General features: G+C 48.3%; 1 protein-coding gene across 1 annotated transcript in view; it reads left to right on the forward strand.

The window, feature by feature from the left end:
- The window catches only part of si:ch211-283g2.1 (sodium- and chloride-dependent GABA transporter ine), a 118,130-nt gene that overhangs the window by 22,224 nt on the left and 82,730 nt on the right, over positions 1-13,176 (forward strand). The window contains 2 exon segments of the mRNA XM_034178106.1: positions 1,142-1,276; positions 1,400-1,604. Coding sequence (XP_034033997.1) covers positions 1,142-1,276; positions 1,400-1,604 — 340 coding nt within the window.

Here is a 13,176-nt window from a genome sequence, read left to right on the forward strand (position 1 = left end):
CAACCTACCTGTAGGGCATATGCACTCTAACTCTTGTTTCACACCAGACAGCTGCACTGTTGAAGGCAAATTGTCATTAAAAAAAAACAAACCAAACCAAAACAAGACAAACAAAAAAAAACAAACAAAAAAAAAAACAGTAAACACTGTGATTCTTAATACGGTCTGTGTGACTGTTTTGTCACAGTGTGTCTTGTTAAGTCAGCTGCTGTGCTGCACCAGAGGACCAGTTTCCACTGTGCAGTCAGTGAGTCATGTTTGGCCCATCATTTTAAAAACATGTTAGCTGACTTAAAGGTAGCCTTTGAAATTTAGTGGAAGCTAATAGGCAATCAGCTAATGTTTTACAAAGTTAGCTAAAAAGCTCATCTGAAAACGTTAGCTTCGCTGTGTTGCCAATCAGTTAAACTGATCAGCTGAACTGTGCCCACCACAGGCTGGAAGACCCCTCAGCAACACCAGGAGCAGTGGGCAGGTTATTCCAAGTCAAACTGGCACTGCATCAGGAATGGTGTCCGGTGCGGCATTTCCCAATGCAGATGTCTACCAGATCCGCTGTGACAACTGAGGGCAATCAAAAGGAAATAAATAAATAAAAATGACTTATTGTCAGGGATTGACGGTGGGGTTGGTTTTCTGTTTGGTTTTTGGTCAGTTTGGTTATCTTCCTTTTGTTCATGTATGCTTTGCTTTGTGTTCCTTTTCTGGTTGGGGTGTGTCTGTTGCTGTCTTGCTCTCTGTCTCTGGCCATGCCCTGTTTCTGGTTCCTTCCTTGCACACCTGTCCTGGATTTGCTGATTGGCTTCTGGGGGTATATATGCTCACTGTCTGTGTTTGTTCCTCGCCAGATTGATGCACCCTGTGCCTTCTCTCCAGCTCTTGTCCTCGTGATCTCTAGTCCTGCCTGCTTCATTTTGTTTTTGACCTCGCAACGTTTGAGTTGAACATCTCTGGTTTTACAGTGTAGCTTGTAAGAAGACTGGTTTAAGAGCGATCTTTTACTTGATGGTTACAAATTGTCCAGAAAAATGTGATCACACAGTGACTGATGAAAGTTGAGGGTGAAGGAACTTATATAGGAAATGTTGTTCTCGCTTAAACTTTGTGTGATGATTATAACTTTGGGATCGCTTGTTGCCAGGTGCCTTTTTGGTGCCGTACCTGCTGATGTTGGTGGTTCTGGGGATCCCGCTGCTTTACATGGAGCTCATTGTGGGACAGTACACGAGGAGGGGGCCCATACACGCTCTGGCTAAAGTCTGCCCACTCTTGAAAGGTGGAATATGCCTTAATTAATTTCACAATAAATCAGAGTAATAAATTAAACTAAATCCATCAGTCAGCAGAGGTAGAACGTTGGAAATGCAAACTTATCTTTGTGTATTTTTGTTTGTTCCAGGAGTGGGAATAGCATCAGTGGCCATCTCATTCATCATGAGTACCTACTACAATGTTGTCATCACGTGGGCTCTCTATTACCTGTTCAGCTCCTTCCAGGCACCGTTACCATGGCAGAACTGCAACAACAGCTGGAACACAGCAAACTGCACCAGTCACACCACTAACAGCACTTACTCCACCACAGCCAGTCAGGAGTTCTTCAGGTTTGTGGGAGAAAGCAGCATGGGGGATTGTTCAAGAAGAGACGTGAAACTGTTTGAAAAGCTCCATACAGTGCATCATGTTGGGGTTTGGTCTGTGGCCGGGGTTTTTGGAGTGGTCCCCATGTCTTCATGTCTTTGAGCTTGTGTTCTGTTCCGTCTCCTCATGGTCCATCCCTGTCACCTGTCTGTCGTGCGTGGGTGTGGATGTTCCTCATTGTGTCTCTTTTGTGCAAGTAGTCCTGTCAGTCGTGTGAGTGAGTGCGTTTGTGGAAGTGAATGGACATACCAGTGTCTATGTGTGGAGGTTGTGCACGTGGGTGTGTGAATGAGATTCCTACCTGTCAGCCATGTGTGGGAACCACCTGATCCTCCAGGTCCAAGGGCCCCACCCTCTTGACTTGGTTTTATGTCTCCTGTGGTCTGTCAGTGTGTGTGTGTGTGTGTGTGTGTGTGTGTGTGTGTGTGTGTGTGTGTGTGTGTGTGTGTGTGTGTGTGTGTGTGTGTGTGTGTGTGGATAGGCCATGTGTGGTTGCCAAGGCTCTGCCTGACAGCTGTGCGCGATGTCTGTCAGTCAACTGTGTGGGTGGTCCCCTGGATGGGGGCATACACGCGCTGTCATTCCCTCTGGTCTCGTTCTGTCTTCCCCTTCAGTATGATAGCTCTCTGTCGTCCCTCTGTTCTCCATGTCTGAGTGTTCCTGTCCCTTGAGTCCCAGAGTGTTGTCATCTATGTGAACTGGTCTTTATTTTGCCCTCCTGCGTTGTCTCCATGTCCGTTTTTAGAAGTCTTGTGATTGTTACACTCATTCCATTGTTGGTTTCAGAATTATGATATTTTACATTAGATCATTTGTTCCCAGTTACTTCCTGGTCCACAGCCATGCTTGGGTGTTAGGGTGATGACTGACAGCTGAGCGTGGTTTTTGACAGCTGTTCACGGTGAGGGCTCCATCCCTCGCACACTCATTCATGTCTCACCTTTGTGGTTCATGTCCTTTATTTTCTCAGTCCATTTATTGTATGCCTGTTCACCTGTGCCATTTTGTTGCTTCATGTTACATGATCTGGTTTTAGTCTTCCACACAGCTTGTCTGCATATTTTGTCATCGTTGTACACTTATTTACGTTCTGCCACGTGCCCCCTCTGTGCCCCTCTATTCATCACACCTGTGCGTAATCAGTTTATCAGTTTATAGTTTATCAGTTTATGTTATATTAGCTACGTCTTTGCTTGTGTTCATTGCCTGTCGTTTGGCTCCTGCCCTGTATTGTCTGTCATCTCCTGTCATCCTTCTTCAGTAAGTGTATCTTGCTGTCTCTTTTGGACAATTGCTTTTCTTTGTGCTTTTTTCTGTCAATCAGTTGTTGGAATTTGTCACCTTGTAGTATTTTTGCCACCTTCAATAAAGACACTATTGTAATTTTTAAATTTGGGATTATTGTTGTGGCTGGCGTGCCTGGCTGGCTTTTGTGTCTTTTGTTTCTGTCTTTTGGTTTTCCTCCCAGGTGGTGCGCATTTGGGACTGAGTGGCTGTGTAGCTGAGTTTATCAGGACCTCACCTTGATCACCTGAGGCTGATCACCTGCGGCTCGTCAGGACTCACAGCTGTGGTGCATCTACATGGATTGGAACATGGTGGCATTTAAGACTGGAGTACACAGTGTGTATTTGCCAGAGACTCGACCTTGTGACCAGACGGGTGAGATCGTCGTCTCGAGAGCCATCTCATCATCAGTGGATGCAGAGAATGTCCAGGTTTGATGCACGGTCTGTGAAAGAGGAGGGGGTGAGGTCTCACGCTCGTCAGCACACTTCCTGAGGTACGTTAGATTTTGTGACTAACATTTATACAGTCAGTAAATGTGGTGTCCCTCACACCTTATTATATTGAGCTGTATGTAGTCGTTTAATCAGCTTCCACTGCAGTGGAGTTTTGTGAACAGGGTGTTCTATGCCTGCAGGGTGGGAAGCTGATTAGTAATTAAGCCAGGAAGTGTTTGCTGTTTGTACACCTTTGAGCGGTCCCTCTGTGTGTAGAGTGTGGACTCACATGATGATTTCTTCTTTCACAGACTCAGTTTGTCGCGGCCACCTGGGGGGGTGTCGGCGGGGTCCTTGGGTCCGAACTGGTTCTGGCTCCGGACCGTTTTGTGCTGCTGGGAGCACACCGCAAATCCGCCACGCCAGACCGCGCACTTATTTGTTTGTATTTTTTCACATCACTGTTATGTTTATTAAACTCTGTTATCCTTTGTACTGTGCTCTGCTTATTTTATACTGGGTCCTTCAAACGCTGGTCGCTTCTCCGGGCTGTGTCCGACACATAACAATTATGGAGTCACTATTGTTTCACTGTCACCTTGGAAGAATTAAATACCTTTTTTTCGCACTTACCTTTCATGTCTTGGCTACCTGCATCTTGGGGTCCAACCCAGATCCAGTGTTTCAAACCACAACAGAGGCAACCGGCCATTATAGATCCCACAGGTAGCCTCCCTGATCTCAACGTGTTAAAAACTTTTTGTGAACAGTTCAGTCTGTGTTTTAATTCTTTTCACTGCGCTCCAAACAAGAGCCTGAAGAGAAGATATCTGGTTACAGCTGAGACTGTAGTTTCTGCCCACCCATGGGCTGTACAGTTTTTTCCAGAACTGTCTTCCATAGAAGGGTTGATGTGGTGTACAGAACCCCCTGACAGGGCACGTGACCCAGTTGCTTTTTTCCATTCATGTGGGCAGGACCGCCAGAGTTCACACTCCCAAGGGGTCGGTGGCCACTGCCCCCCCAGTAGACTCCAGGGGGCCCCACCAGTAACACGTTAGTCACCCAGGCTTCCTCCGCATCCTTGCCCTCCCAGCTCCCTCCCACAGTGACTTTGCCAGCTGCCATCAGTGGCTTAGGCAGGGCCCCGAAGAGAAGGAGGAAGGGCCATGCTAAGGCTATGGAGGGGAGCCTCAGCTGGTGGCCGCAACAGCCACAGCCCCTCCTGTTCCCAACTTGGACCCAGCCCTGAAGAAGACACCCAGCTTTCCAGCGGAGCTGCCTGTTGCCTCCGGGGTGGGCATTAACAGCTGTGATGTATCTTGCGGGTCATGAGGCCATTAATGAACCTGGTGGCCCCACGAATGAGGCGACTTCCACAATGCCATCAAGCAGTCTGCTCACGGCTGAAGTGGATCACAGGCTGCTGTCCGGCATTCTGCCCATGGCTGAAGCAGATCACAGGTTGTCATCCGGCATTCTACCCACATCCAAAAAGGATCACAGAGTGCCGTTCAGTTGTCCGCTTGCAACTGAAGTGGATCCTGGTACGCCGTTCGGCGTTACGCCCACAGCTGAAGCAGATCATAGGTTGCTGTCCAGCATTCCTCCCACGGCTATTGTGGGTCACTGAGTGCTTTCCGGCCATCCACCCGCGGCTGAAGCGGATTCCCATGTGCCATTCGGCCATCCGCTTGCAGCTGAAGTGGAACCCAGAGTGCTGTTCAGCATTCCGCCCATGGCTGAGGCAGACTCTGAGGTGCCATCCATTCATCTGCCCACAGCTGAGGTGGGTCACGAGGTGCCATCCAACAGTCCGCCTGCAGCCCAGGCGGATACCCAGGGTCCTGTCCAAGAGGACTTTTTATGTGGAGTTGGTGAGCCTCCTCAAGGCTCGTTGGTGGGCAGGGATAGCACTAACAACTGTCATTTATCTTGGAATGTGCCGCCCGGCTCTCCGCTCTTGGTTGGTATCTGACTCTGGGGATCAGCTGGTTCAGGGAAGGACTCCAGTCACCCTCCTGATACAGCCGTAAACCCTGGAGTGTCACACAGTCTCGACTCTGTCTCGGCCATGGACTCTGGAAAGTCGCACGGTTCCAGCTCCATCTCCACTGTGGACCCTGAAGGGTTGCACTTTTCCAACTCAGTCTCTGGTGGACCCTGCAGGGTGAGGCGGTCTCGACTCAGTCTCCTCCGTCCCCTTGGTCTTCTCCAACTGCTGAGGTCCTTGACAATCAGGCATCACTGTGCTGGATCATGCACAAGGAAATGGGCCACATGGCCAAAATGTCGTAGCTGTACATTCTGGATGGACTGTACATGTGATTTCTTCTTCTTCTTCTTCTTTTATTTTTAATAAATTTGAAAAAATGACCCCCCCCCCCCCCCCCCCCACAAAAAAAAAAAAGCCTTTTTTCATGTTGTCATTATGAGGTGTTGTGAGTAGAAATTTGAGGGGAAAAATTAATTTACTCCATTTTGGAAAAAGGCTGTAACATAACAAAATGTAGAAAAAGTGGAGCTCTCTGAATACTTGCTATGTTTGCTATGATAATGTTGACCTGCTGGGATTCACTGCTGTGAGAGCTGACAGAGACACTAAAGTGTGAGGAAAAGCAAAGCTGGGGGACTTATCATGTACATTAACATTATCATGTACGTTAAGCCTGGGTCCCACCGAATAATGAAGGATGAATAATGAGCCATGCAGCATGTTTTCTTTGCTACAAGAGGGTTTCTTCAACTATCGTGGGAGTTTCATGGCTCTGAGTGGTTCTTAGAGGCATTATCTTCAGTTAACGAGGCTCCTCTCTGAGTGTGACGCTAATTTCAAGATGGTCAAATTTTATTCAACAGCAGCGTGGGGCACTTTGTGTATGAGGTTTTAGAGGCATTTGTGTGGCACTTACAAGTCTGCTAAAAGCACATTATCCATGCACCTGGAAGCTACGCAGGACCTGAGAGGCTGTTTTTGGAGCGGCTGCTGTCTTGCCCACACAATTCCACCTGCTCTGTGCGCTGGATGCTGTATATAAAATAATTATTTTGTAGCAGATTAATCATTTTCTGCCAAACCTTGGATGCTGAAAACACCTCTAATCGCTTCTAGAATCACAGAGGACTGTTTCATCTGGACGCTTTTTCCTCTTTCCTGCTCCATGTGGAATGTATTTTGAACAACTTAAAGCAACTATTTTTAATGTTATTATAGCTTGATAAAACAGTTCCTAGCTGTAAAAGTATATCTATAATTGATTTAATATCTTGTTAATGGATCACATGAGCTCCACTGTGTGTGCGCACTGAGGCAGTGACTCATCACGCTCCAAACGAGCATTTAGGCAGAACGCCAGCTCACAAAAGAGTGATTTTTCAGTCAGTAGTGGATGAAAACAAAGTTAAAATTTGGATGACTGTGTGAAAGTGGATGTGTGTTTAAAGCCATGGAAGAAATAACTCCAGTGAAGCCGCTAAAAGCAGCACAGAGCTGTGCAGCCACACAGAAGAAGAGCGCACAAAAGACCGATTTTGAAGACATAACACAAAGTTAAAAGTTGTATCACGGTGACTTTTAAGCTGCGGAAGAAATATATATATATATATATATATATATATATATATATATATATATATATATATTTAAAAGTGATCCACAGGTGTATATAATAAAGCGGTCACCTCATTGTGTTTGCAGAACGGCAGCGTGCGCAAAAGAGTGATTTTACAAAAATAAACAGATGAACATAAAGTTAAAAGTGGGATCACGGTGTGTGTGTTTAAAGCCACAGAAGAAATAAAGCCAACGAGCTGAGGAGCCAGTGAGGAGCACAGAGGTGGCTGTCCAGGAACCCTTGGTTCAGTTCTAGGTGGTCTGGTGCATTACAGGTGGAGAGCAGTCTGGCACACAGCGCACAACCTACTGGAGCATCTATTTTTAGACTGCATTTTTTAAAAATGTGACATCTTTAAATGCTGCTGTGAATCTGTGATTGAAAACCCACACTTTAAAGGGACCAAGTGTGGGAGGGCTGGAGGTTTGGACCAAACCCATGCCTAAACGTGTGCCAACATGGAGTTATCATGGCGCTATCACGGCATGACGTGGCTTAGTGTGGCTGATGCGAGCCACTCGAGGCTCTAATGACCGGTCGGTTGTGGCTCACTAGAGGCTGCTACATGGCACATGCGGGGTACAGAGAAGCACATAGAGACACCTTCATTGCGGATATGTGATAGATGAAAATGTGGGTCATTCTTCAAATAATCACTGACACACCCGTGCGTGGCTCATTATTCATGGCTTATTATTTGGTGGGACCCAGGCTTTAACAGCTGCTGGTGTAACCCAGGACATATCTCCATAAAGACAGTCTTGTGTTGCCAGGACCTTGGGCTGCTAGCTGTTATCCTGCAGCCATACTATCTACTGAGGGAGCTCAGTCACATGATCACCATCTGTGTCTATATCCCCTCGAAAGCAGATGCAACTTCTGCATGTGAAAAGATTCACTCTGTCACAGCAAGGCTGCAGACAAAGCACCCTGACGCACTGATGATCGTTTATGGGGATTGTAACCATGCAACTTTGAAGTGTACCAGGTTGTGGACTGTCCAACAAGAAACAACAGGACAATTGACTTACTGTATGTTCATGTGAGGGATGCATACAGAGCCACACCCCTCCACCCTCGAGGAAAGTCTGACCACAATCTGATCCACCGACAGCCACAGTACACCACCTTGATCCAAAGGCAGCTGGTGACCACTCGCTCTGTCAGGAGGTGGTCCCCTGAAATGGAAAGTGCTCTGAGAGGCTGCTACAATACCACAGTCTGGGATGAGCTGATCAACCTGCACGGTGAGGACATAGAGGGGCTGACACACTGTCTGATGGATTATCTGTGCAGACATGTCTGCACAGACATTAAGCCACACTGTCTGCTGTTACCAAACCATGGGTAATGCAGGAAGTCAAAGGTGTCCTCAACAAGAAGAAAGTCACCATCAGCAGCAGAGACATGGAGGTGATGAAGGCAGCACAGCGCGAGGTGAAACACTGCGTGAGGGAAGCAAAGGAAAGCTACAGGAGAAAGATGGAGTAGAAGCTGAAAGAAAACAATATGAAGGAGGTCTGGGAACGTGTGAAAACCATCACAGACCATAACACAGGACCACAGTCACGGCGGGGGGGGGCGCAATGGAGATTGTGTACAAACCTAACTGTCAGGATTTGGATTTTGTTTGGTATGTGTTTTGTTTTATTTTTCTGTTGGATTGGTTTTGTGTTCTGTCTTCTGTCTTGCTCTGTCTTTCTGCTTGGGTTTTCTCTGTCCTGTTCTTTCTTGTGTCTCTCTTGGTGCTTGGTGGTGGGTGTTCCTCTCTGTCTGGCCACACCCTGGTTCTGGAAGTTTCTTTTTTGCAGCTCATCACCTGGGTGCTATTTAAGCCTCACAATGTTCTCATGTCCCTCACCAGATCAATGTACCTTGTGCCTTCCTTTCCAGCTCTGTTTGTTTGTTTGTTTGTTTTTGCCTTGCTGTTGTTGCCTCTTCATGTTGTTTCTGTGTAGGCTCTCAGTTGTCCAGGTGGTTTCCATAGTAGAGAAGCTTGAATCTTTGACTGGACTGGGTTGCTTGACGCGAGGACATTTCGCTTCAAATCGCAGAAGCTTCCTCAGCTAAAATTCTTGCTCTGGTGGTCTGACTTCTGTCTTGACTCTTGTAGAGAAGAATAATCAAGAAGTCACAAAAGCTGGAGTTTTAAACCTAACCAGACCCCTCCTACCGAGAGGCAGACTGCTATAGGTTAGTGACTAAACAATAGCTCTAATTAGCACCTATTGTGCTCTAGTTAGCACCCTCCTAATGACAGGGCAGCTGTCCCTCTCCTGATGGCTCCCTTGACGACTCTGCTGGTGATGTGAATGACTCATTACCATGAACAAAAGACTGAAACTGCTTTGACCTGAGTACCCCATTGTAAACAGGGGATCTTCATGTTGCCTCATCGTGTTTTTCAACCACCGCCGGTTTGCCTTGGCCATGCCTAAGCCTGATGTTTTTTGTACTGTTGTTCATTTTGGACTGCCTTTCTGTGTACCGACTCCAGCTAACATCTCAAGTAAATGCTTTAAAACTACAGAGCTCTGTTTCTGCGTCATGTATTTGTATCCAGCCTGCTTTGCCAGTCAAACCTGATACTAACAACATCTTCAACTGGTTCAACCAGTTCATGCCCCTCGCTCTCACCTTCTCCCTCACTGCAGCCATCTCTCTTTCCCTCAGCACACCTCCCCCCAGACATCACAGCAGCAGTCCCCTGGTCCTCCTCCTCCTCCCCCACCTCAACCCAACCTCCTCCATACATCACTGTAGACCAGGTCAGTGGACAGCTGAGGAAGCTTCATCCCAGGAAAGCACCAGGCCCTGATAAGGTGTGTCCCCGACCTATTGTGGACCTGTGTGACTGAACTGGGAGAACCACTACAATGTTTCTTCAACCTTAGCCTGCAGCAAGGGAAAGTGCCTACCCTCTAGAAGACTTCATGCATCATTCCAGTTCCTAAGAAGAACCAGCCCAGCAAGCTGAATGACTTCCGACCAGTGGTACTCACTTCATATCTGATGAAGATGTAGGAGCAACTTTTCCTCAACTTCCTCAAACCCCACGTGCAACACGCCCAGGACTGTCTGCAGTTTGCTTATCGGGCAGGTGTTGGTGTGGACGTTATCATCCTCTACCTGCTACACCGAGTCCACTCACCTGGATAAGGGAAATGGCACAGTGAGGATTCTCTTCCTGGACTTCTCAAGTGCCTTCAACACCATCCAGCGCTTGTGCTTCAGGACAAATTGAACAGGATGTGAGTGGACCCCTGTCTGGACACTTGCATCTCCAGCTACCTCATTGACAGGCTGCAGTACATCAGGCTGAGCGACACCATGTCTGACACTGTGATCAGCAGCACCGGAGCACCCCAGGGCACGGTGCTGGCCCCTCTCCTCTTCACCCTGTACACGTCTGACTTCTGCTCCAACTGTGAGCTGTGTCACATCCAGAAGTTCACAGATGACACAGCCATTGTGGATGCATCAGGTATGACAGAGAGGAGGAGTACAGGAGCTGAGTTAGGGACTTTGCTGCCTGGTGCCACACAATCCATCTACAGTGTGACAGCCCTTTGCAGCCACCCCAATGTGTTTGTTATGTTGTCCTAATATGTTTGTTGTGTGTTTTGAGGTCTTGGCCACCGGGAGGTGCTGACTCTGCTTCCTGCCATGGGGCTATAAAAGGAGGGCGTTCCCGTATTTTGGTGCTCCTCCTTTCTCCTCTGGTTTGCGGCGTGGAGGGCGGCCACGTGCGCTTTGTCCTGGTTTGGTCCTGGGTTTGTCTTGCCACATCCTCCTTTTCTTTTCTTTTGTTTTTTTTTTTTACTTTTTATAATAAATGCCGTACAAAGGGTTAAAAAGATTTGTGCTTCTGTGTGCGCCTCACTTTTTGTTGCGGCTTTTGAGCCGGGATGTAACAAATGGGGGCTCGTCCAAACAGTTTTTGTTGTTTTGCTTTCCCTAGACTCGTGTTGTGGCACGCTGTAAATTTTGGGGGTTTTGCATGTCTTGTGTTATGTGTCGACGCGGGTTGAGGAGTGGACCTGCGTCTGACGGAACCCAGCGCTAAAATAACCAGAAAGCGGTTCCAATAACAAAAACAATTTATTGTGTCACCCTCTGGTGCTAAACAAAGTGTAGAAACTAAAACAGCGTCATTCTGGTGGAGTGAAGGCTGGCACGCTCTCCAGCGCCCAAAAGGATCGAAGCCCGGCGCTTCTGGACTCACTGTTACCGCCAAACACCCCCCAGGTGGACATGACAAACCGACTCTCTGTGAAGGATAGAAGAGGTGAGGTAAGTCAGCAGTTACAACCAATATCCTTCAAAAGACACACACCATCAGCAACACATTCAGGTCTGTATTTTAAGCTTTATGCAAATGAGCAGCTTCTCACAACAGGTGGAGGATCACTTGTCCGCACGCCACAGCAGTGAGAAGTGAGCTGCACAATTCTCATCACAATTCAAATCTACTGCGTAACAAAATACCAAGTTACTATCAACAAGTAGTCAAACAATTAATCACCTCTGATGTGTGCTGACAGCATGTGTCCCTCACCCTTCCTGCTTCACAGGCTCGATGTGTCAAACCCAGGCGCGGTCCTCAGCGTCTCACAAACGAACATCACAAGGTCGAGTTCCCGGCAATTCTGCTTGAATCACACATGGCTTAAATGCAGAACGCCATCCAATTATCTGCTTCAGCTGAAAGTCTTTAAGGTTGCATGTGAGCACCATCCACAGGTGCTGCACATGATGTTGATGAGGGTGAGGGACTCTTCAGCCAGCACCTTCTCCACAGACAAATCAGTTTTCATACCACCTGGAGAGCAAAGAAAAGAAAAGAACACCAAAATGTCCAGCCACACCCCCCCAACACACAACAGTACCCCCCCTTTAACGGGAAGCCTCCCGGCGACCGAACAGACCAGGTCCGAGAACAGCACCTCCCTTCGGGGTCCTCGCCAGGAAGCAGACAGCAGGACAGGGCACCGCAGCTGGAAGGTTGGCTGGCATCAACAAAAACCCCAAAACAGTCCCTAGTATAATCCAACACACAAGAAAAAACATAAAACCCACCCAAAACCTCCCCAGGGGACCGTCCCATCCAACCCCGGGAAGAAAAGAAAAACTCCCAAACGCAAAAACCCAACACAGCCCCACAAACACAATACAAACACAAATACATAAAAGAAAAACAACAAACAACCCCCCCAGAACGACCTGCAGAGCCCAACCCCCCCCCCCCCCAGAAGGCCTTTACCGCCGGTTCCAGGAGGAACAGCCAGAACCAGAATCCCACACAGGTCCCCAGGTGTACATGGAGCAAACGGCGCCCCCCAGAGGACCGTACCATCAAACCCCAGGAGGTACCCTCCCCACAACCCCGGAACCCCAGACCCGGCCACACTTGGCTAGTCGGCCCCACAAGCCAATTCCCCCCCAGAGGACCGTCCCATCAACCCTGGAGGTGGAACCCGGAAGGAAACAAAACAAAATCAAAATCCAACCCCCGGAGGACTACCTAAAACAACCCCGGGGGCAAATAAAACAACCGTAAACCCTGTTACCTTCCCCGGCACCCCGAAAGACCCCAGGTCCCTCCCAGAGCCCCTCGGCGGCTCAATTTTGGCGAACGGCTCAAAACATTAAGCCGGGGAAGGGAACAGGAAAAACTAACCCAGCCCCAACCCCAAGGCGCAGCAGAAAACCGGAAATACGTCCGGTGCCCCAACTCGACCATACCCCAGCCTCTCAGGAGGGGTGGAACTACCGAAATGGTGAACGGCAACAGATCGGCCCACCCCTCCGACTGAGGTATGTTCCCGCTGCACCACACCCCGGCAACACCAATGACGAACGGTACAAAGGCTCACCGAGGCTGGAGTGGAACCGGGCCCTAAGAAAACCAAGAAAAACGCCCCTAACAACCCCCCCCTAGGTGCAGAGGTCTTCTGAGAACGCTCAGCGTGACCAACCTGCACCACCCCACAACCCACAAGACGAACGGTCTTGGGGCAAGTGAGGTTGGGGTTAGGGATGTAGGGAAATAAAAAACAACAAAATAAAACGACCCCAAAACCCAAACAGAAAATACCTAAATACACATAAAAAATAACGATCAAGTGAGCCCAGACAGGCTTCTAACAGCCTAACGTTCACTCCACCAGACACGCCTCTGACTCCCCAAACAAATT

This window comes from Thalassophryne amazonica, chromosome 9 (genome assembly GCF_902500255.1).
Source record: "Thalassophryne amazonica chromosome 9, fThaAma1.1, whole genome shotgun sequence".
Lineage (NCBI taxonomy): Eukaryota > Metazoa > Chordata > Actinopteri > Batrachoidiformes > Batrachoididae > Thalassophryne > Thalassophryne amazonica.